The 26,020-nt window shown below is 39.0% G+C and overlaps 1 protein-coding gene across 1 annotated transcript; it reads right to left on the minus strand.

The window, feature by feature from the left end:
• Positions 1-4,032: 4,032 nt before the first annotated feature.
• Positions 4,033-24,392, minus strand: LOC140244379 (protein FAM124A-like). Its single transcript, XM_072324018.1, has 3 exons — positions 24,286-24,392; positions 6,980-7,047; positions 4,033-4,952 (listed from the first exon to the last, which is right to left on the minus strand). The coding sequence occupies exons 1-3, from the start codon at positions 24,390-24,392 to the stop codon at positions 4,033-4,035; spliced, it is 1,095 nt and encodes a 364-aa protein (XP_072180119.1).
• Positions 24,393-26,020: the final 1,628 nt, after the last annotated feature.

Consider the following 26,020-nt stretch of genomic DNA (forward strand, 5'->3'; position numbering starts at 1 on the left):
TCTGTTGAGTTGCTAAACTTATGTTGACACAAAGTCTATCTATCTACCTACCTACCTATCTATCTATCTATCTATCTATCTATCTATCTATCTATCTATCTATCTATCTATCTATCTATCTACTTATCTATAGTGTATCTATCTATATATCTATCTATGTATCTATTTATATGTATGTATGTATGTATGTATGTATGTATGTATGTATGTATCTATCTATCTATCTACCTATCTATCTATCTATCTATCTATCTATCTATCTATCTATCTCTTTCTCTGTATCTCAAATTTCTATCTTTACACGTGATCATGAAGAATAACACTGATCTCACAAAATCTATGCACTGTGAGGGTGTACGACTTTCACTCACTCACTAAAAAAATAATGTTTCATGGATTCTGCACAGCGCCATCTGTTGGTGAGATAGTTGTATTCTGAAGTTGTCAACCACTCAGAATTTTATCGGTAGGCCAACAGCTAATAAATCTTGTGTATATATATTCCAGTCGATGTATTCGTATGAGATCTCTTCAGCAGTGAGGCACCTAATAATGCGTGTGTCTTGAGCATATTACGCAATGGTGCTAGAATATTGTAGACAGTGTTTATTCTCTAAATGCTCTTTTTTGGTTCTTTCTCTCTTTTCTTCAATAGATATAGATAGATAGATAGATAGATAGATAGATAGATAGATAGATAGATAGATAGATAGATAGATAGATAGGTAGATAGATAGATAGATAGGTAGATAGATAGATAAATAGACAGATAGATAGATAGATAGATAGATAGGTAGATAGATAGATAGATAGATAGATAGATGGCTGGATAGATAGATACATAGATAGATAGATAGATAGATACATACATACATACATACATACATACATATTATATACATACATATGAAGAGTTTGTTCGCAAAAACCGATAAGTCCATATTTGCCAACTGGAGATATTTGCGATTAAAGGTCAAGAAAAATAAAGAGAATAGTAAGAAATTTTTCGCTTCTTTTGACCATAACTTCAAAAATGTACCTTTATATGTAGTGACTAAATATTTAAAAGATATTATTTTGTACTTTATGACAGAGACCGTACTTCAAAATCTTTAAAAATGGACTTATCGGTTTTTGCGAACAAACTCTTCATATATAGATAGATAGATAGATAGATAGATAGATAGATAGATAGAGAGATAGGTAGGTAGATATTATCATGATGAGTAAAGAGAAAAATATTGCGAAAGACAGACAAAACGATAGATATGAATACATCGAAACCTCACATTCATAAAGCTACTAGTAGATGAAAACTTAACGATTTACGATATCACAGTATTTCACAATAATTATGAGCAACAAACATATGGGTTCTTTTGATGTAAATACAAGTTTTATAGTTTATTCATCATGCATTGAAAACTGTATAATCATTATTACATCTTCAGAAATTTAAGAGTACCGATAAAGAGAACTTACGGAAATCAAGCAAACTTAAAGGCTTGCACCTGACAGTGACTGAACCATGTTCATGATAATATTCTGAATCAAAGGTCTTCCGGAATACCAAAAACATTTTCATAATGGAGTCTCTTTTTTAAAAATCTAGGGTCTGATTGACAAATTAACCTGTTTCATTAAATATACTAGAAACAGATAAATAAATAGTATTTTGGCAAAGGTAACTTAAAAGAAAAACAATACGCTCGTGCCTAATATCCCCTGCGACACTTTCAATTTTGGTTTTATTGGATGGGTTTAATGATAATATACCCATAGAATGTTTTGCCAACTACATCATAAAATGATGAAGTTGGCGAAACATTGTATCGTGTTACTGAACTCTACAGACTGACAATAGTGCTTTGCGAGGGAACATGAAATTCGCAGTCCCGCTATAACAAGAAAAATACATCACAAGCAGACGACAGTGTACAGTCATCAGTACAGTAGGATGCACACGTCAAAACCGATTTTCACTTTGTTGGTTCGTTTTCTGTGCATGTATGTCACCTCGAGGACTATAAACAACCAACCGTGTTCATACCCTCAACACTCTTGTAGCTACAGTAGTTCGCGAATGTTACATCTACGAACAGTGTTACATATTTTTTAGATAACAAAATAAAATACAACCCTGCAATCAACCGGATCAATGACTTTGGAGGAAACGACGTTTCTAAGGAAAAATCATCGTTCAGGCGATATTCCCTCAAAACCTGTCTTAGTTACCTCTGAAGTGTTGTTCATTACCGCAGCTACATTACAGCTAAACATCATGCAAATCGCCGTGTTAAAAGAGCTATGATAAATTACAACAATGCTAGGATAGAAATGCAGCTGGTACGTGCAAAATCCAGCTTTCACGCGATTGTCGAAGACGTAACACAACGATTTATGATTAGTAAGGATTATCGTTCTGTTTCTTTACAATGATTATAAAAACTGGCAAGCAAAGACAAGAGGTAAGTCGGGAAATAGCATTCCAACCAAGCACAATGAAATGATAATAATTATGTGAAGTCTCCTTCTGAGCGACGGACGTCTACCAGCTTTTTGCTGCACATGCATCCGACAAAAATAGTCTGGACGGAGAGTAGTCAAACCACAAGTCGAGCAATCTTCTTACTAACCTTGACGACACTCATTATTTGTTAAGATGGTCTCACACCTAGCTGAGTACTAAAAAGACATTCATTGACAAAACCTGACCAGAGTCAAACCATCAGAAACATAGCAAGTCAAGTACACAACACAGTGTGACATGAAACTTTTGAATATGAGAGTGCACAAACCATGCAGTAACGAGGTACACGTGATCATATACGAGCAGACTCAGGGGATTTATGGCAAACCCCTTTTTCTCGACTTGACTTATTAATGAACATCACGAAATATCTCCTCTATTAAAATAAGAGTGTAGAGTGGAGTGTAATACTGAAAAGTAATTCATGCAAAAGCTGTATATCGAAAGCATGGTTCAGAAAGACGTAATAAAGAGTTGATAATACATGTTGATCGTCAAACGATTTACAAGCGATTGTTGTTTTGCCTCGTCTTCAAGAGAAATATTTCAAAATCAGTAGCAACATTGGAAGCCTCGAATCTGCAGAATTAAAACATGGAGCGAGAGTGTCCCCTATGGGCAAAATGTTTAACCAGTGGTGCATTGTAACACTAGTTATTTACACATCAATGAAAGGCATGCATGTATGAAAATCGAAGAACCTAACCACAGTATAGTTCTGGCACAGGTCAAAGTAGAGTGATGTACCTAATACTCTAGGACACGATACTACTACATGATTCTACTACACGATAATTATTCGTTTTTTTATGGATGATCGTTTGACAAAATGTACACTTCATCTTGGATATGGTTTATTACTTCATTAACGGTACACTGGTTTGACCTAAGGCCAGTGAAGGTAGCAGTTTTCTGTTTTGTTTTGTGGTGTGTTTTATTTTTGGATCACTGGCGCCAACAAGCTTGCTCAGATTTTTCTGTTGTTATAGTTAGAGCAAGCTCATCTGTATTGGAGGTAAATTGAGATCAAGAGTTTAACACCAACTTCTGTTGTTACAGTTGTTGATCAGACTAATCGTCGAGAGAACACTAAGATTATGCTTCGTTTGAGAATCAGGGAGTCAAGTTGTTGTTGTTGTTTTTTGTTGTTGTTGAGGGGGTCAAGTTTGTCGGGACATATTGTTCTCGATAGATGTATTGACTTTATTTGCATAGATCAGTCGTGCTGGTAGAAACACTGTTATCATATCTGAAGTTACATTTATGATAATTTAAAGATTAAAACATCATGCGTTACTGAGTAAGGAATCTATATATCGTAATAGCTCCCTCTGTGTTAATTATTTGCATCTTCCTCCAGACGCAGATGTCAACGGTCTCGTTATAATCTAGCTAATATTTAGGCTCGCGCTTTGTCCTTTTCGGCATTGCTTGCCATTAGATGTAAGACAACACTGGCATCTTTGGTATAAAGTTTTGGGGCGAGTTGGTACTACATGTACTCAGCTTGAACTTTGACCCTCTTCCTCCTCGTCCATAATCGACTGTAACGTCGGCTTCGGCTTCGGCCGCATCGCTTTCGGAGCGATCAGCTGCTGTAGAACATCTACCGACTGTCTTCTGGGAGCCAGTGAGCCGTTGTTTGTGTTCGCCCGCTTTGAGACAAGGATGAGCGTGACGTTGCCATCCGGATCAGTCGTCTGCCAACGTTGCGGACTGATCGGTGAGCACGAGTTGGGCAGCAGCGGGACCAAGTCACCGACTTCACGGACTTTGAACTGCAGGAAAGTAGTGTTCAGCGGGCGTACACTGCACTCGTCCGGAACCCGTTTGAGTGCGAACTGGATGTCCGAGGTGTCGCGAGAGTGTGTCACAAAATAACAGAAATCGTCTTTCTGATATTCCACTTTTCGATTGAGAACCAAACTATAAAACCGCACCATATCCTCCCAGTTTTCGCTGCTACTATACATCATAAATCTGAGATGTTCTTTGCCATAATGGACTTGCCTGACCGCCCAAAGAGGCATATCCTGTTCGGTTGTATAGAAGTTCTGAAAATTTGGTTCACACAAGAAGTATTTTCCCGGAACGTGCGTGTTGTGGTGGTACTTCCAGGGTTTCTTCTTGAGGTATTCCTGGGCCGAGGCTATCCTGCGGTCGTCAGAGTCCTCGTCGATATGGAGGAAGAGCATCACAGCCAGCGCGGGGAAGACGTCGCGATCGACGCCGTTGCCATTGTTGAATTGTCCGTTGGGTCGGCTGCGCTCGGCGATATTGAACATCTTAAACGAGTGGTCGAAATGTTTGACGAGTGGGTGGATGAGCTTCCGTAGCTTGATGCTCTCTCCGGGGTCGGTGACGAAGTGGAGAGTGAGTCCGTATGGGTCCTTCGCCAAGTCACCATCGTTCGACTCCTCGCCTATGTAGCAAGTAGCAAGAAAAAAGAACTTGATTTAATGACGTCACTTCACAAAGAAGAAAATTGCGAAATCCAATCAAATTCATTACAAAAGCTGCGATATGAAAAACACTCTCAAAATTGGGGGGGGGGGGGGGGGGGAGGGGGCTCTCATCCTGACAATCCCGGTAAAAAAAAAGAAAGAAAAAAAGGTATGCTTTGTAAGTACACTGACACAATTCGATAACCCGGTTGGACGGTGGACTATCGACAAAATAATGTACTTCTTGTTGTCCCAGAAATGATAGTCAATGATTCATGTTTGCCACAGGAAGTTCTAAAATGCTAATTCCACCGATGAGACACTAGGGCCCGAATTCACGAAGGTGGCATACTTTTTGTCCATGGTTTAAACCATGGACAAATCCGTGCTTTTGTATGGGGCACCAAGTGTTGCATGACCTATTTCGTTACGAAATCAGTCATTTCGTGGACGAAATGTTCATTTCGTTACGAAATGTTAACATTTCGTCGACGAAATGATAATTTCATGAACGAAATGGTCATTTCGTTCACGAAATGACTGATTTCGTAACGAAATAGGTCATGCGACACTTGGTGCCCCATACAAAAGTACGGATTTGTCCATGGTTTCAACCATGCAGGCGCGGTGGAGCACCCCAATTATCTCGCAGAAATCCATCGGCAGCCGAGCCTCATTTGCATAAAGTAAACAACATGTACTCGCGTAGTTGAGAAAAAGTAAACAACTTCTCAAGCTAATATCAATTTAAGGAAACCTATTTTCGGATTGAAATTGAGTTAGTTTGAATTTGAAAACATGTCCGAATATGCACACATAACATATTAAAGGATTTGACAATGATAAAATGTGAAATTTTAGCGAAAACCTGGCGAGCAAAATTACCAAAAATATGCCTCGAAAATCATCCTAAAATTCACGAAGTGTGATTGAGGAACCAAAGCGCCATTCGAACAAAGTACACCGAAATTTATTTATCTGCTTGCATTTCAAATGTCATGCCGTAATATTCCCGGCCATGGTTGTGTCGGAAAAAAACAGAAGGTGATATCAAAAATGACACGAACGCAAAGCGTACAGGTCGGTCCCATGTATGTATAATCGCGTGACTGTAGCGTTGCATGTCACAGCACACACAACGATTTGCTGCATGCAGCGTGCGCGGCAGCAGCTCATCAGTCACCGCCGTGCGACACTCAGCAAAATTGACTGCGTCACATGCAAACCAACAATGAGCACGAAATCCTGAATCTCACGTACCACGCATGCCCAATATTACGGGAAAAGACATTACGTCATTTTCAATTGCTCCACTGACTACAATTTTCTATTCCAAACCCTGTAGAAACAAGTTGATTTCTCAAAAAGTACAGGTGGAACCAAGCGAAAACTTTCAGCATATATGGATTGAGGCCTGATAAACTTATGTTGCCAATTTCGGACACATTGGAGCCCGGCCATAGTCCAGTCGGAAAAAAACAGAGAGCATGTTTTGCGAGAGGTGATTTTCAAAACGCTTTAATATCTCAAGTTCTAGTGCAGCAAATTTCATAATTTTTTTCCTCAAAAGGAAGGTTTTTAAAAACTTAGATAGTGTGGGAAGTTTGAGTTTACTAGCGGCACGCATAGCGGCACAAGGAGAAGGTAAAGATTTGACTTTTTCATGCACACAGCTGTGGATGCTCGTTGGAAATTCAAATAGAACGGGGCGATAATGAGATGCAAATTGGGGTGCTCCACCGCGCCTGCATGGAAAAAAAAGTATGCCACCTTCGTGAAATCGGGCCATTAGTTTTCTTTATTCTTTGTCACCATTTTGTGTATTTTATACATTTGCAAAATATCAGCAATCTTCTCTCCCTTCCTTCCGTCAAAAAGAAAAAAAATCGCTCACCTATTCAGCTCCCATTATTAAATGAATTATCATAGTAATCTATATTACGTAATAGGCATCAAATCATTCATATTGTCATCAAAGGCTTAAATGTAATGACACGTGACTTACTAGAGACACTTGACCCGGAAGGAGACGACATGCCGTACTGCGGGGATGATGCCGGGTCGATTGGCATCCTGGAAAGAGGGAAACAGAAACAACAAGATACAGGTTAATTTTATAAGATATTGTGCGATTCAACGTAGTTAATTACTGGACAGACTTTGCGAGCAAGATATTCCAGGTTTGAGTAGGCTGTTTCGTTTTAGCATTCATTTTCATTTCGTTTCATTTTGTTTTAGCATTGGATGCTTATAAGCAAGCAATCACGTGACCGACGGCCTTAACACCCCTCCGAAGGACTAAGCAACGAGGATAAAGTGCCTTGGATAAGGGCAATACACATGTAGTTGCAGCCGGGGACTCGAACCAGGAACATCCTGATTGATACTGCGTACTTCTTGTCCACTAGGCTACAACAGCTCCTCCATACATGCATACTTCGGAAAAATCGGTTGCAAGATCCACAGTTGTGTTTATTCTGTTAGATACAATTTAATTGTCTATTTATTTCTGTCAAGAAAAGAATACATGATACAAAGTGGTACATGTGTGTCAATTGGACTTTCATCCAGTTGGGAAGGACAGATCATTGAACACAATACAAAATAATAGATATATGCACGTATAGTATTATAGCAAAAATGGAGGAACAAAGCACACTTTGCCATTGTATAAAAAAGAAGAAGCAATCACACGATGGAAAGGGTGTTCCGCTAAAAGGCTAAGCTTGTAGGGCGTGAAACACTCAAAGAAAACAAACAGCAACACCGATATACCAATAAAATGTATTTATGTTAAATTCGTCTATGTACCATTGTACATTTTTGCTCTTTAAATGCTGGTAATACAAGCATCCTTTTCTGGCAGATTGACGGAAATACTTCTTAATCATACAGCTGAAATGTGAGACAATACTCTACCACTGTATTAAAAAAAGAGAGTTTAGTACATGTCTTTGGCAAATCATGTTTGGTGTTCATGGCACAATTGTTCACGCTAACACAATTATATGTTTTCCTTTATTTTACCGCATGATTTCGCTGCGAGGTGAGCATCGCATGTGGAATTCACGTCGAACCTCGGTCAAATTTGGACGAAAAACTTTAAGCCACTCCATCTCTGGCTGGTAAAGCCCTGTTTAGTTAGGATGACCCACACAGGGAAAGGTCGAATCTCTCTACACTACGAGTATACAAGACGTTAGTCTCATTCAGACACTCTATTCGAAGGCACGATAGTTCATGTCCATTTACTCGGACACTATCAAAGGCGACTTGTTTAGTTACAATATACACGGCACTTCGACGTTGTGGTCGTTAGAGGAGTACTTCCAGCTATACATGCATCCTGACAATTTGGACTGAGCCAACATGTCGGTGTTGGGTTTTTGATAAAAGCCAGGCGCGCCATAGAAAACAACACCAAGCAAATATGAGTAAGGAATCCTTGAACCACCCAAGTTCAGACGATATTCAAAGTCATAGGTGCCATTCCATTGAGCTATCTTCATTGCAAAATGTTCCATGAATGCAAAACAACGAAAAATCCAACACATCCTTATTGGAAATATTGACGAATGTGCGGCAGACACGCGGCAAGAACGAGAGCTCTATATAATACATCCAAGTCCTGAACTGTCAAGCACGCACTTTTGCACTTGAATATTAACCACCTTCCCAATTACCACTGCGAAATACAAATCCATAGCTTGTCTTGTGCTTTCAAGATTATAGAAAAGGGGTTTAAGGATAATCTGCCGTGGAATTGACATAAGTTGGTCGATAATGGACACAAAACCCCCACATCCGATCCAAGACCTAGATGTTCCAAGGAGCGGAAAGGCTCTTTGGAGCGTGAACGCCTCTCTGTGGGAAGGGGAGCTATCGGTCTCCCTTGGTACCGATTCAAAGAGGAAATAATGGGAGATCCATGCAAACAATGAAAGCACGCGGTTAAATCGTTTTATTGGGTAAATGAGAACCATTGTTTGACGGATCATCTCGCTGTCAAAGAGTCGGCCAAGACTCCTTTTACAGATACCTCATTCATTAGAAAATTAACATTTTCGACTATCCTGGAGATCCTGACTTTACCTGGGGGCTGCAAGGCACACAGCATAGAGAAGGCGTTGACTGAGAGAGTAGAACTCGCCCATCAAACTCGATAGATTAAGTGATTATTTTGATTCACCAACCACGACAGAACACTACCATGCTATCTCTTCCAGTCATTGATCTTGCTTATCGCTTTTGAATATGTTTTCGTCGCGGATAGTAGTCAGTATACAGGAATCTTAATCACAGATATCTTAATTTACACAAAACATATCAATGTTGCTTTAATTCAGTCTTTGATTTCTAGACAATATACGAGAGGTTCAGATTAAAAAAAAAAAACTAAGATAATTGATTATGTGAACAACGCACTAAGCTCTTTAGAGCAAGGCATTCAAACACAGCGTTGACCAGCATAAATACAATATTTTCTCGATATTTTCTCGATATTTTCTCGATGTGATGTAAAATCAATGAGACTGGTAATAGATTTCTCTTAGTCTCATACACATGACATGTATAAAAAGTTCCTGAGCTTACGTTTGATGGATTCAAGGAATCTACATTTAAATTTTACATAAAACATCCCTGTATATTGCAATTTCAGAGGGTGCCAGGTGACTCCAGAGAGAGACTATCTGCCTCAGACTCGGAAGGTTACTGATTCGAAACCCGGTGGAATGGACTTAAGTCAAATATATCGTTGCTTAAAGTGTGCCGTCTGGAAAGAGGAAAGAAGTCTGACCATCCGGTTAGACATGAAGCGAAGATGCCGCTTGTTGGAGGACAAAAAAAGTCCCATGAGACAGGGTTTCGAATCAACAATACCTTATAATTTCACGAGTGAATCGTATATATTGCAGTAAATGTTAAAACAGTCATTTCATTAACAATCGTTGGTCTATGACTTACTGGGAAACATAGAAATTAGGTATTCTTTTATTTTGGGAGGTAATATTTGAATAATTATTAATTTGATTTAGGGTTGTCTTCGAAATATCTTAGTACTTTTAAAAACAGCTTACAATTGGATCAGCAGATTATTCTAATTCTATTCAAATGCTTAAAAAATAAATGCATAATTTCACCGCGAGGGTGTTGAAATAAGCTGTCGTTAAAACTGCCAAAGACTACGCCCATGTTTAGAAAACTTGACTGTGTTCCTGCCCGCACTGTCTGAAACAAACCTTTGTGTTTTTCAAATATCACCTTAATGTAAAGGACGTTTTGCTCCGGTTAGTCTAATCCATTTAATCTGACCCCTTCGGCTATTGTTCCTAAAGACAGAAGGCCATTCTAACAACAGCAACGCTGGGGGGGGGGGGGGGAAATAGTGATGACAAAAAACCGCGACTCTACAAAGCGCAAGCTAGCGGTCTGCGATCGATAGCTATTGATCGATAGATTGATCAAGTCAAACCCTACAGTGGAAAGGAGAAAGCGAATCAGGAGACTCGGAGATGCGAGGATTAGAAATGTAGAGAAAGCCAGATCGACCGTTTACTGCTACTTAGAGGTCACGTGAAAATACGTTCTGAAGTGTTGGATTGTATATACTGTATTATATTATTCTGCAGAGTGAGAAAGCATTTTCTACTTTGACACATCTAATTTCACCTCCCCATCCCCCACCCCGCCCTGCAAGCATCTCGTGGTGGACCTGATGTCTGCGCATGCGTCTCAATTTTCAACAGAATTCTATCCAGGATGATGATGGCAGGCAACCTGAAAGGACAGTGCTAACACTTAGGAGGCTACGCAGAACAAAACAATATAAAGATCAATTATTATAATATCAATGATGATTACATTATCACTGTTTTCAGCAGGATGACGACAATGATGATGATGATGATGATGATGATGACAATCATTATCATCATCATCATTATCATCATCATCATCATCATTGTTATTATTATCATCATCATGATCAATATTATTTTTATTACTATCGTCACTTCCAGTGTCACTGTAATTACTATTTTTACTATTTGAAATGCGAGAAGAAGAATAAAAAAGATTTACTGTACATTTCACTTCATCAAATAAAAGAAAATGGCTTGAGAATCGCTTACGTTCGGCACATAATAATTGGTCTTCAAAGAAACACACGAGAACAATAAATATGACTAAACAAAAATACTGACAATATCCAAGCTATAATGCATCGAAAAAAATATTCAGCCTTTCAGTTAAGACGGCTTCAAATTGAAACGGAAATGAGACGGTATGGCTCTGTTACATCTGTTGATGAATCGATTTCTTCACCACATTTGCCAGTGAGAAATGGAACATTCATTTTCTCGATCGCGCATTGTGTATAGTACAGGAAATAAGAATGCTTAGAAGGGCATCGCAAACCAGATACATAAAAATCGACCACAAATATTATTTTTCAAGAAGGATACCCATACTCATACACTAACAAACATTGTATGTTTGCTTGCGAGATACATATAATTACGTTATAATACATGAAGCAGGACAATAGGCCTGAGATTTGAAGTGTCATCAAAACTTCTCGACAAAAAAAAACAAACAAACAAACAAACAAACAATGAGGAGTGAGATTTTTGGTAAAACAACCAACCAACCAAACAAACAAACAGCCAAACAAAAAACAAACAAGCAAACAAACACAACCAGCTGCTATTTCAGCTCAAAATGTGGATGGTTGTTTACCTTTCACTCTTTTGACTTTGAGGTGGCATATCCAACGATTATCAGCGCCTTCTCTTATTTGACGACAAGTATACGAGCTGGTGTGATCAGAAAGAGATGTGGTGGTAAGCATTGATGCTGATGAGATTCTTGAGAGAGATGCAATGAAAACGCTTATGTCAACTTTGAGCGTCGAGAATATAAAGAGATGACTTCGGAGAGTAAGAGATGGCGGGATTCAGAAATGACAAGCCAGGTGTTTTTTCTTCTTCCAGTCCAGAGACTTAATCCTGGGCTCAGAAAGTCACGTGATCTTTCCTCGTATTTCTTTAGTTGGAGAGTTTTGCGTCCAAGCACTAGTTAGTTCCCTTTGCGAAGAATAGCTGAATGCTGGCTGTTAACGACGATCTAATATGATTGATCTCACGTAAACATGCAATACCGTCTCAATTGAAACACAAAACAAAATTATGACAACTTGCTTTGTAGGTCCAGAAAGAAATTCTCGAAGGAGCGAACTGAGTCCAGTATGATAGCTGTCACCTTATTTATACCCTGGCACTCCAATAGAAGATCGATGACAACGGGCAGTGTAAATTCACTCGCACGCGAATTCGTAGAACCACAGTGAGAAGACTAAGCCGTCTTCACGGAAAACAATACTAAGTTGACGTCAATCAGTCTGAAATCGTTAAGAGTGATGTTCTTATAAAATGAAATGTCAGAATCCCTCGCATGTGTGCTTGTTTCAAAGAAGTCCCTGGATCTCACATTCACATTATGACTTTCAGAGGAAGTCGCCCTTAGTTTTTTGTCAACACTACAGAATCTCCTATCATAATTATCATTATTATTGCATCGAACATTGATATCTGGCGTTGACCATTTATAGATACTTTCATGTTTCATGTTTTTTATGTGTGTACATGTGTTTATTTTGTTGATCTGTTTCTATAGTGGGCTTCCAGACCTTCTCTTTACTTCTAATTGATGTTTTTCGTCTGAGGGGCCCACATTCTACAAGACTTGTCTTTTTAGTGGGTCCCTCCATTTTTCGAATTATCCACAATGTTTACTTACTTCAAATCACTTGAGTTTTATGATAATGTGTAATTATTGCAAGGTGCTACAATTATTGTATATTCTTTTCATCCTACATAGTTTTACGCACCTGATTTTCTGTTCAAAAAAAAAAGAAGTGATGTTTGTATTATGTTCTTGTCGAAAAATGTAATAAAACATTGAATTGAATTGAATTGAATTGAATACTACAATATATCCCTAAATTGTTTTACACGGTCTCTATTGACAGTAATCAATGCAGAAAATACACATCAAAATAGCATCTGCTTTTAACAGAAAATGGTGGTGTTATAAACGTGAAATGTTCATCTTCTTTATCTCTCTTTGAATCACGATTCGTGCCTTGCCTGGACAAGTTACCATGACTTGGACCACTGAAAGCTTGTCTGACAACATAAACCCTCAGACATACAATTTAAGTGCGTAAGAATCGGGACATAATGCTTCTCAGATATTTCGGCATAATCTATGCCTTCTCTGATACATGCTATTCGACTGATTTTAATTACAAACAAAGTGGATCCATGAAAATTTCACGACGGGGATTGTTATTATTATTATTATTATTATTATTATTATTATTATTATTATTATTATTATTGTTATTATTATTATCATTATTATTGTTGGTGTTGTTGTTGTTGTTATAATTAGAGTGAAACCGACTGGCGCCAGTCAACAATTAAAGTCTTCGTATCTTGAGGCTTTTAGTTTTGTGATGTTATATTTCATTTTTCATGTAGATGTATAAGTACATAGTTTAACAGCTCTCGTCTCCTCATGACGGTGTAGAATCGCCTCCTTGACATTTTCGGGAATAGCTGTAGAAGAAATTCAGGAAGTTCCTTTCTGCGAACCGCGAGTTTGGCGTGAAGCAGGTCTAGCAAACTGTGTACTTTTAGCGATAGAAAAGGCAAATAGAGTCATGTATTCTATCAATTTCGTGTGTGGTTTTTCCCTAGGTCGTGCCTGAGGCATCTGTCATTAACCTTAATAACTTCTAAGAGGGAGCAAATATGAAATCATCATTATTCTGACATGGTGGTATGTGTACGCCATTCAAAGTTCGTGTAAACTGTCATCAGCCAATAACAGAATCAGAAACAAGCTTCGAAAATGACTGCTAAGATGAGATGACGTCAGTGCTTCGATTTCTATGTTATACTCTAAGAACTACGGATGGGCAGAACTATGAATTGAGTGAACTATGAACGGAGAGAACTATGGATGGAGAGAACTATATATGGAGAGAACCATGGATGGAGAGAACTATGGATGGAGAGAACTATATATGGAGAGAACTATGGATGGAGAGAACTATATATGGAGAGAACTATGGATGAAGAGAACTATGGATAGAGAGAACTATGGACGGAGAGAACCATGGATGGAGAGAACTATGGATGGAGAGAACTATATATGGAGAGAACTATGGATGGAGAGAACTATGGATGGAGAGAACTATAGATGGAGAGAACTATGGATGGAGAGAACTATGGATAGAGAGAACTATGGATAGAGAGAACTATGGATGGAGAGAACTATGGATGGAGAGAACTATGGATGGAGAGAACTATGGATGGAGAGAACCATGGATGGAGAGAACTATATATGGAGAGAACTATGGATGGAGAGAACTATGGATGGAGAGAACTATAGATGGAGAGAACTATGGATGGAGAGAACTATGGATAGAGAGAACTATGGATGGAGAGAACTATATATGGAGAGAACTATGGATGGAGAGAACTATGGATGGAGAGAACTATAGATGGAGAGAACTATGGATGGAGAGAACTATGGATGGAGAGAACTATAGATGGAGAGAACTATGGATAGAGAGAACTATGGATGGAGAAAACTATGGATGGAGAGAACTATGGATGGAGAGAACCATGGATGGAGAGAACTATGGATGAAGAGAACTATGGATGGAGAGAACTATGGATGGAGAGAACTATATATGGAGAGAACTATGGATGGAGAGAACTATATATGGAGAGAACTATGGATAGAGAGAACTATGGATGGAGAGAACTATATATGGAGAGAACTATGGATGGAGAGAACTATGGATGGAGAGAACTATAGATGGAGAGAACTATGGATGGAGAGAACTATGGATGGAGAGAACTATGGATGGAGAGAACTATGGATGGAGAGAACTATGGATGGAGAGAACTATGGATGAAGAGAACTATGGATGGAGAGAACTATGGATGGAGAGAACTATGGATGGAGAGATCTATGGATAGAGAGAACTATGGATGGAGAGAACTATGGATGGAGAGAACTATGGATGGAGAGAACTATGGATGGAGAGAACTATATATGGAGAGAACTATGGATGGAGAGAACTATATATGGAGAGAACTATGGATAGAGAGAACTATGGATGGAGAGAACTACATATGGAGAGAACTATGGATGGAGAGAACTATGGATGGAGAGAACTATAGATGGAGAGAACTATGGATGGAGAGAACTATGGATGGAGAGAACTATGGATGGAGAGAACTATGGATGGAGAGAACTATGGATGGAGAGAACTATGGATGAAGAGAACTATGGATGGAGAGAACTATGGATGGAGAGAACTATGGATGGAGAGAACTATGAACGGAGAGAACTATGGATGGAGAGAACTATGGATGGAGAGAACTATGTATGGAGAGTTAGCTCGAAAGGGAGGTGGAGACCTCGAGGTGTTCCCATACTCGTCATGGAAGTTTGACCCATGACACCATCCATGAATGGCAGGACAGAGCATTTGACAGACACTCTCATGAGGTGATTATTGGTTTTGCTTTTGAAATCTTCTGCATGCAGTAAATACCCTATGGGATTCGCTAAACTCGGTTCACAACATTTCCTTGAACACTGGTGAGGGGGACAGAATTAGAGAGTCGCTTGACCGGTGATGCGGAGAGTACTTGGCGGGACTCGTTCGCCAATCCAACAGATTCGCCCATATCCTAACGTTGGCTATCCTCAATTCATACTCTTCACCTTTCGAAATCATCTCGTATAATGTCCTGGCTCTTTAGTACAACTGTAATAAATACCTACGGAAATTTTCTTTAGATGAGAGGACAGCGAGTATCTAAAATCCTCCCATATCCGTCCTGTTCCGCATCAGGTGGTTGGTTATTCACTGGGTTATCACTTTCTCTCGTTCCACGTATTTGCACCAGGGTTCGCCAGGGTTGACAACGCACCAGTGAAAGAAAAGATTTGACATCTTCTGAGAAAGCTTGCCAGTTCTTCACACTAACCCTCGATAGGCCTCATACAACTCACATGAACCAGAACAAAACAAAACACAAAAACAAAACCAGGATTAACCTAAAACAAAGAGAAATATCGCCTCCTACAGATCTGTTTGCCTGACTAATTCTTGTCTTCTACGAATACATGCCATACGTGACATTGATTGACAAGTAACATAGTATTTTCTATTCGTGCTTTGCAATGATAACATGACAATGTCTGATATCATTAAACGGCAACAAAAGTGTATCCTTTAAGGTTCAATCACTCATTCTATACATTGATTTGTATACTTTCTTACATGCCTATAGCAGGGCTCCACACTAACTTTTATTTTTGGTGGCCCGATCGGGGCACCAAAATGAGTGATTTTTATTTTTTGGTGGCCCGAAGAAAAAAAAAATCAAGAAAAACATAAGAAAAACTAAATCGGTCATACTAAACACAGAAAAATAAATATTAAGCATTACTAAAGTGATACAGGTACCCATGTCTGAAATAAATGAAAAGAAAATTCAATCATCTTACCGTTATTCTGATTATAGATTATTATAAAAGTTGATTCCTATTTAGGTGGTCAAGACTTACGTTTGAAATGAGAAAGTGGGAGCATTTGCAGACATTTGTAAACATCCGACATTTGTTTTAGCATTGTAAAGAGCCGAATGTTATCGTTATTCATTTCTGATTGTAAAAGCAATCATCCAACATTTACTAGTATTTTAGCACCTTATGGAGCCGAATGTTACCGTTAATCATTTCAAATGTATAAGCAAACAACCGACATTCATTTTAGCATCTTACGGAGCTGAATGTTATCCTTATTCATTTCCGAACGTGAAAGCAAACATCCGCTATCTATTTTAGCATCTAACTGAGCCGATTGATACCGTTACTCATTTCCAAATGTAAAAGCAACAATCAGTTATTTATTTTAGCATCGTACGGAGCAGAATATTACCGTTATTCATTTCCAGATTTAAAAGCAAACATCCGGCATTTATTTATTATCGTACGGAGCCGAATGTTACTGCTATCCACTTCCGAAAGTGAAATGAATCATCCCACAATTATTTTACCATCAAACGCAGCTGAATGTTACTGTTAATCATTTCGAAATGTAATAGCAAATGTCCGACATTTATTTTAGCATCGTATGGAGCAGAATACTACCGCTGTTCACTTCCAAACGTAAAAAAAAATCATCTGACATTTATTTTGGCATCTTCCGGAGCCGAATGTTATTGCTATTTACTTTCGTACGTAAAGGCTAACATCCGGCATTTATTTTATCATCGTACGGAGTTGGATATTATCATCATTATTCATTTCCGAACGTCAAAGCAAACATTCGACATTTATTTCAGCATCTTCCGGAGCCGAATGTTATCCTTATTCATTTCCGAACGCAAAATAAAATATTTGACATGAATTTTAGCACCGTAGGGAGCTGAATCTTACCGTTATTCATTTCCTATAAAGTATAAGCAAACATCCGACATTTATTTTAGTATCATACGGAGTCGAATATTACCGTTATTCATATCCAAAATTAAAAGCAAACATCTGACATTTATTTTAGCATCTTACGGAGCCGATTGTTACCGCTGTTCATTTCCAAAAGCATAGGCAAACATCCGACTGTTTTTGGTGGCCCGACGTGCGTTTTTGGTCGCCCCGGGCCACCAGGCCACCGTTAGTGTCGAGCCCCGCCTATAGGTACCTGAATTACCGGGTTTACTGGATGTTTATTCGCGGCTCTCAATTCAATATTTGAAGGACTGTATAGCAGCAGAAAGTCTCATTTAGCATTCCCTTAGTAGCAGTAGGTCCCTACAGCCATCAAGAAAGTGAAGAAAATAAAGTGTTTTCTCTCCTGTGGGGTGATAAATTATTCAAATGCTTCAGAATGTTGTGACTGCAGCTACAATTCATATAGAAAAAAATTGAGTGTTCCCATAAGCAATTCTGATATTGCACTAACATTTGTATTCAACGGTATGATATTACATTTTTGTCAGCATTTGTGAATAAATTTGATGTACATGCACCATGAATTGCACATGTTCTGTGCTTTACAGGTTTCCATCAGAATTTGATCATATTGAGATCTAATATTTTCAGTATATCAAAATCCAGTGTCTGCTTCTATTAAACTGCTTTCAGGCTAGCTGCCTTTCTCTGAGATGAATAAAAAAAAAATAATGATGACATACGTTCAACCCCTGCAAATGAAGTCAATGTAGAAATGTCGCACGTACCGGGGAGCTTCTGAAGGTCCAACAGAAACCTTTCTGCATCGAATTTGGCAACTGCGTCGCACGGATGATCCGCCTTCGCATATCTTTGGAAATCGTTCACGTACCACCATTCAATGTCTTCCCCGTCATCAGATGTAGGCCCTATATCCGCCATCGAAGTGCATCTATCTTGGCGTACGCCCACGCCCGGCAGCAATTGCCTGCGAAGGAGTTCGCTCGCCTTTCAAACCCCACTGATTCACAGAGGAGAGACGAGTGTGATTGTTCAGGCATAGGAGCTAACAGCTCGATACGTAAACCACATGATATTTGGCTTCTTTCCCACTCGGCAAACTTGAGCTGAGGTAGTCACATCATGCCCTGTACAGCATCGGCATTCCATCAAAATAGACAGAGAAGGTTTAATTCTGTGCTATAGAAGAGCTGACTTGAAAGAGATATCACTGAAATACTTGATGTTTACGTGAATGGAATATCCTAAGTCTTCCTCTGCTTCGTAAACGTTCTTGGTCCAAGTCACTTCAAACCCAACAGCCTGTCGTCAACTTGAATGTAAAAGATTACTGCATAGGAGGGTTTCCTAGATAGATAGGCTTGCTCGTAAGAGGTACATCCAATACTTCTTCACAATGACTCTCCAATGATACTTCATATGAATGGATGACACGGGTCTTCTTCTAAAGAAAAGGAGTAAGTAGGAGTTAGGAAAGCCGTCCTTCTGCAGAAATTGATTCGAACACAATAGGATGGGATTACATCATTATGCTCAACTAATTCAACCGACAACGGCAAGTTCAGTAATTCTTCAGTCGCCCAAAGTCAAAGTCAAGAGAGTAACGAGACCCAAAGTAATCCTTCATTAATCCCTCCTGAGGCGATTAGAAACTAATCCTTTAAGCATCCTATTATGTTGAGGGTCTTAATCTTTGAAGTGTGTTCCAAGTAAGATCACACTCTTTGGTCAAGAAGTATAGCATAGAGAAAAGAAACCACTGATCGCAACATCAATGGAGCTTTGCCAACAGCGCATAGAGATATTTTGCTTGAAGCGGATAGAGATGTCATTAATTTTCTCTCAGCTTCTTTATCCTCTTTCACTCAACTTAACATTGTCCCAAAAAGTACGTTGTCGGCAAACTTTGGTGGTTCAACGTCCTTATCCTCCCCCCCCCCCTCCACACACTCACTCACAAATCTATGATGTCGACGTTTCTGTGTAGCCAAATATGTGAGCTCCTGTTTTCTCTATAAGACAAGAGTGTTCCAACTGCATCACTACAAAACTAGTGTCTGGGACAAGGACTGCTGAAATATTCGACTTTAGTGTAAATTTCTTTCCAAAGGAATTTTACGACAAGTACGGCAGGTTCACTTCATATTTTGTGACTGGTATTATATGGGGGATATCAATGTTCAAAGGGATACCTCATGAGTTACTCGATGACATCACAATCGAAGGATCAGTGTCTTTGAAAGTGTGGTTAACTATCACGATGCCTTTGAGTATAATGTTGTGTTTATTAAGTGCAGACCTCTTCTCAGAGCCATGACAGGTCTGAACGACTTCGCGTTCATAATGATTATACTCGGCATATATTCAGACACAGTTATAGAGAACAAGAAGAAAATTTAACAAGCTGCGTGGACATGTGTTATTTAACCTATAGGGGTAAACTCAAACAGAAGATAAACCGATGTTTTAGTAGCAGGGCAGAAATAAACACAATAAACAATTCTGGACTTCACCCTCTCCTTAAAGATGGAAGGTATTGTATCCAAAGCATAATATCGAATCCTGTCGCATTAATATCCAATATTATTATTCATATTTTGATCTGTAAGGGTTGAATGAAATTGCCCCTCAAAAATAATTAAGAACGTCTACGTATAATCTAAAGCGGATGGCTAGTAACTGATCAGTGGGAATAAGTGGGAATGCTGGGGGATAATTGTTCCAGTCCTTGTGGGATTCATTTAAGAGTAGGCCTACATTATATATCTATTGTTGTGTGAAAATTATTTGCTTCAGAATGGTCTCATATTCAAGTAATGTGCAGTTTAATGTTTCCAGGTTAGCATGCCTGTACAGTGACAAGGTGATCATTAACATTAAACTGTACATTACTTGAATATGAGACCATTCTAAAGCAAACAATTTTCACACAACAATAGATATTAATGTACACAAGGATTGGAACAATCATCCCCCTGCATTCCCACTGATTCCCACAGAACAGTTAGCAACCATCCCCTTTAAAGTCATAATTTACCATTTGCAGATGAAACAAAAACCCAGCTTTAGTGCTTCAAAATAGTTCTAAAAAGTTAGCTAGGGACAGAACCAACTAATGCCAAAATTTGAACAAGTATAATCGATGTTATGTATTGTTAAATACACAATATGTGAACAATAGTTAAAAGAAAAATGTTTCCAGATGAAACCGTCTACAGTTATGGTTTAATGAGAAAAATAGTGATATCTCCTTATATTTAAGGCTTTATTGCAAAAGTTTTATATGTTAGGATGTTTTGCAATACAACTGACCTACTCATATACATCAAAAGTGATTTCTTGAACATTTTTTAAATCACCGATCCCAAATGTAAATAGGACCTTTAATACCGTTAGACAAAATTATGTCTTTTGAATACACGTCATTCACATCACACACCTTAAAAGCAGACGTTACGGTCACGCGACGTGACGTCATTAGGGTAATCAGCTAGTAACACTCCGGGTTTGCTGCCTGTGTGGATTGTCATAGATTGTACGTTTTCTGGATGCTCTCTCATGCTTCTAGTCAACATAACATTTCCAAGATACTGTCTTCTTGAATTTCCTCATGAACATCCACAGTTGATTGCTTCACACATGGCTTGACAAAATAAGATAGCAATAATCTGTTTGTGTTCAACAAGGAGCTTATTTTTCTGCGCATCTATTTCGAGTTTCTCATAGGAGTGGACGTCTGATGACAAACTGACGATTAAACTGACCCATATAGTGCTTGGTACCTGCCAAATTCCCTTGCTTCGATTTCAGCAATTTCATGCAAAACAACTTTCTCGTTGACGTAACTATCTTTTAACAGCGACACATCAATAGACAAAGGTGTTTCATCGATCCGTCGGGTCTGAAAAGGACCTCGTGAATCCTAACACAATGAAGACGTTCACTGCAATACAGTATGACGTATAATGTTAACAGCAGCTCCCCTTGTAAACATGCTGTAAAGGGTTGTCATATCGTCCAGCTTTGGGGAAAATATCGCTAAGATAATGTTTTTCTACCTTCGCACAAAACTAATGGCTAATCAGAAAAGGTATCTTGCCATTTACGAATTGCGTCGATAAATGCAACACAAAGTCAACTGAACAAAGCTACTGAGTATTGTTTGGCTCTAACAGCTAAAACAAGGTCCCATTTCATAAGAAAAAAAAAACAACAACAAAGTTGACGTGATAGCAATAGCTGGAATGGCAATTGTCATGGTGACGACAAGAATCCAGCTTCCTGATCATTGCTGATTGGCTGTTGCCATTGGTAGTTGCCATTCCAGCAAGAAATGCTATCCTAACTTCTTTTATGAAATGGGGCCCAGATGGTACATAATTCCATGATAATATAAAATGAAAACGAACAGGTATTATCATGCATATTCAAACTTAAGAATTACGGGTGCATGGGGCACAATAGACAAATCAAACAACTCTAAATACCACAGAAATGCAGGGGCATTAAAGACGGGGTACAAGTTAATGGACAGAAGTGTTGTAGAGATCAAAGTTTGCTAAACATGTCTGGAAAGCTATATCGTATAATGTACTCTAAAGTCTTAATTTTAGCCAAAAGCCTCGATGTAACGTTTTCAAGTTTTAAAGTTCGTGTGTCCCATCTGCAACCCTGGAAATCAAATTCCTTTCATAAGCCTGTATATATTGTAGAGGTGAGTAATTCAGACCTTTTCACAAAATTATGAAACTGGAAACTTCTTTTAATAGGATGGAGAGAGATACAATACTATAGATTTCAAGTGAATTATTTCGGACCCCGAAAAAAATTCCAACCGTTATTCTCGGTACAAAGTGAGAGCGTATTCCCTAGTGACATGTGGTTAGTTTTTTTTTTCATTTTATTTCTTCGTTTCTTTTTCAAAACCTCCGAGGTGTATTACCGCAGAATTTCATGCACCATGTTGAGATACATTATTCTTCAACCATGCAAAATTTCGTGATGTTTGCAAAATAGGATATCTAACCTTTAACAGCATGACATGTGTGGGGTGGGGTCTACTAGTACAAAGCGGTCCTTGCTCAAACTATCTGCGAATAGTACGAGATTGTTTTCTTCACCATGGGATATCCATGATCCCATATAAATGAATCAATAAGAACGCTATAAAGCACTATGAATGTCTTCATAGGAGGACCAAGGCAGCAAGCTATGCAATAAAATGCTCAGTCTCCTCTCAAATACACTATAAAGAGAGCTTGAAACTGAATGAATTATTATTTGTGAAATACCGGTAGGTCATCATTGACACGGCGCCCCCGCAGCCGACCCGCCCTGGGCGGATTCAGGGAAGTTTGACTGACCCGGGACGTACGTTTCTTTCTTTCTTTCTTTCTTTCTTTCTTTCTTTCTTTCTTTCTTTCTTTCTTTCTTTCTTCTTTTCTTTGTGAGTCTGTTGCATAAAGCGTGCATGCAACAGCAATGTGTGTCGATCGAGCTGTGTCAATACATTAGCGTATTTGTTGTAGCCAGCAGTCGCGGGATTCAGCTTTCTGCCACGCGCACACAATGCTGTTCCTCACCCAAGGAACGTGCAGAAAACACATTATTATAATAATACATCTTCACTGCCTGTATCCTGTCATAATATGCATCCGTTTCCGTTTGTCAGCGCTAATCAATGTAAGAAACCCATCCTGCTATGGCATATCAGCCTACGTGATATTCCAAGAAATAATAACCGGTTTGAATCCCACTTGGCACATAATGTAACGATGACTTTCTTGCTCGCTGTTTTTGCAATACCTATGATGACAGCCCAAGCACGTCTGTATAGGCCAATATGCGTCTACCAGTGAGTCATACTGATCAATAAAAAAGGTGAGAGAATCGACAAAAAAGTTTAAACAAACGGGCTAATTTAAAACGAACAGATGGGCAACATTCACAGACGGTGTAAATATTGGCCACAAGTCGATGTTAAATAAAAGTATTAGAGTTCGTCATTGTTTGGCATGGATGACAGCCTATCCTTCTCGCTCACATTATCGTGATTATCTGAACGACATAAGATAATGTGAAGAAAAAAAGGTGTATCATGCATTTATCTTCATTGCTTCTCAACAGAGGTCTTGAAGTGTACATAATAATATTATTAAATCAGCCTCATAAAGACAAATATCTTGTATTGGGACCAAGTCCATGACGAAGTTGTGAGGCAGTGGCATGATTATCTCATAAATTTATGACGTCCAATGTTGTGGCTATTACTGGTAATTTTAATCTCGTGAAAATGTAGGAAATTCTTGATTCTAATATACAATCTTTGGAGATTTTGATTAAACACGGTTTGTTTCGAGTTCAGTCTATTGTAATAAAGTTAAGTTGACTCAAATTTCAATTAATATCAATGCCTTGTGCATCCCCCCAATGAAAATACGAAGGAAAACACAAAAGAATACACAAAAGAATACACAAACAAACAAACAAACAAACAAACAAACGAACGTAAACTTGTGAATAGTGTATCATCTAACATTGCTTAGATGAAGTGTGAGCTAATCACAAAATAAAGAGAAACATATCTAATCTGATGGGTTATGTGAGATTGTACTTAACGGTATAAGATTAACGGAAACCAATGCTTATGGACAGGCGTCACAAGTGAAACGCCTCATTTGGTATAAACCACAACACACTAATTGTATGCCACGTCATTGGAAACAATGAGTACAGAATGATACGTACTGGTGATGAGGGTCATTGATGGAATAGAGACCAGAGGTGCAACAGGAGATATAGTCATAGAGTAATCTCCTCCTCTTGGTATCATCTCCCTTGAATCCGACAGGCATTCTGACTCAGGGGCGCCTGATAACTCCACCATCTAGAAGTAACACCTGCCACAACGTAGGTGCTAGTGAGACATTGAGTCGGCTTTGACGTTCTCAGCAAATGTTTCCCGTAAAGCCTAAAAATGTAGATCTAAGATCGACGGGGTGGTAAGAAAACGAGGAATACTTCGGAAGCGAGCTGGAGTGATCCCTGTAGCGCTATAGATGCTCACATGATACAAGTCGGTGATTTAACCTTCGCATTCAATCCATGGTTAAAAATCAAGTGGGTGTTGTCTTTGCAGACGATCATTCTTTAGACACCACAGCCATGCATGTCGGGGAAAATCCCCATAGAGTCTCATTCAGAAGCATTCATGGTTGTTGTGGTAAGCAGGAATAGATATAATTAAGATATAGGCCTTGACAGACACCGATGTGCGGATCTGTTGCAACGGCTTGTATCAGCAGCTACCTGATAACCAGCTTTGTGACAGCTTCGCAATGGTTCTGCTCAAATCCATGGCTTCATCGACACACCAAGACTGTACTAACATCGCGTGTTGCAAGGGTACGTGTGAATCAGACCAACCGTTGCCCGTCAATCGATCGCTTGTGGAGGCTTGCAAACAAAGGTCGACTCGTTAGGGGACATTATTGCATCCACTGTTTCCGTGTGGTCAAACACGTTCACTGGCAGACTGGTCGTGTGGATTAGTCACCGTGAAGGGAGGATGAGGTCAGTGGACGAAAGGGAGGAGGATGCAAGCGAGGAGCGAAAATGACTCGAGGCAGTCCGTTACTTTACACTCCTCCGCTGCTTCTCATTTCCAAGTTTCTTTGCTGATTGCTTGCTAAATGAGAAGCCGTCTTATTGGAGCAGCGAGAAGGACCCCAATCTTTTTGGCCAAATTGCAGTCGCAATCATGGAAATGGCTACTATTCATCCTGTGGCGAAGGCAACACTCGGCTCGCGGCTTGTCGAGTATCAAACAATTTTCAAATGTCAAAACAGGGCACTCATCAAAAGTGGTCAATAGCGAAATGTTGCAGGGGAAGAAAATCAGAAAGTTTTCAATCAACAAAGGGCAACGTACTTCTCTTCAACCGTTGCTTAATCACTTCGCTTTGTTTTTGTGCCAAGAAGGGGAGGAGGGAGAAAGCATACGGGTTAGATGAGAGGAAACCTGCTACAAGGTGGTTGTCAGTAACCAAGAGTAATCAAAGAGTATTGTTTCAGTGCGACTGAAGAGAATAGTTTTTATGGCATATTGTGATATCGTGTCTTTCACATTTTTTTAAAATTAAAACACACAAAGATTATTACTGCGATGTCTCGCTCGCACTCATAAATTGACCGTCCCTAACATCTAGGATTAAAGTAAGCAAATAGCGACTCCAACATATTGTGGCACACGGCATGATCTCGACTATCTTTGTGACAAACTATTGTCATTTCTATCTTATCTCTTAAAATGATTTGACAATATCAACACATTTGATTTATAGGAGAAGATATCTAGACTTACCAGTAACAAAAAACGAGCTGAATCAAATAATCACGAGACTATCGATTCGCACAGTCGAATGACGGGCATCGCGGTGATATGTGAAGAACGCAATATCGTTGACAGATAATGGCTGTAGAC

Source organism: Diadema setosum, chromosome 21 (assembly GCF_964275005.1).
Source record: "Diadema setosum chromosome 21, eeDiaSeto1, whole genome shotgun sequence".
Classification (NCBI taxonomy): Eukaryota; Metazoa; Echinodermata; class Echinoidea; order Diadematoida; family Diadematidae; genus Diadema; species Diadema setosum.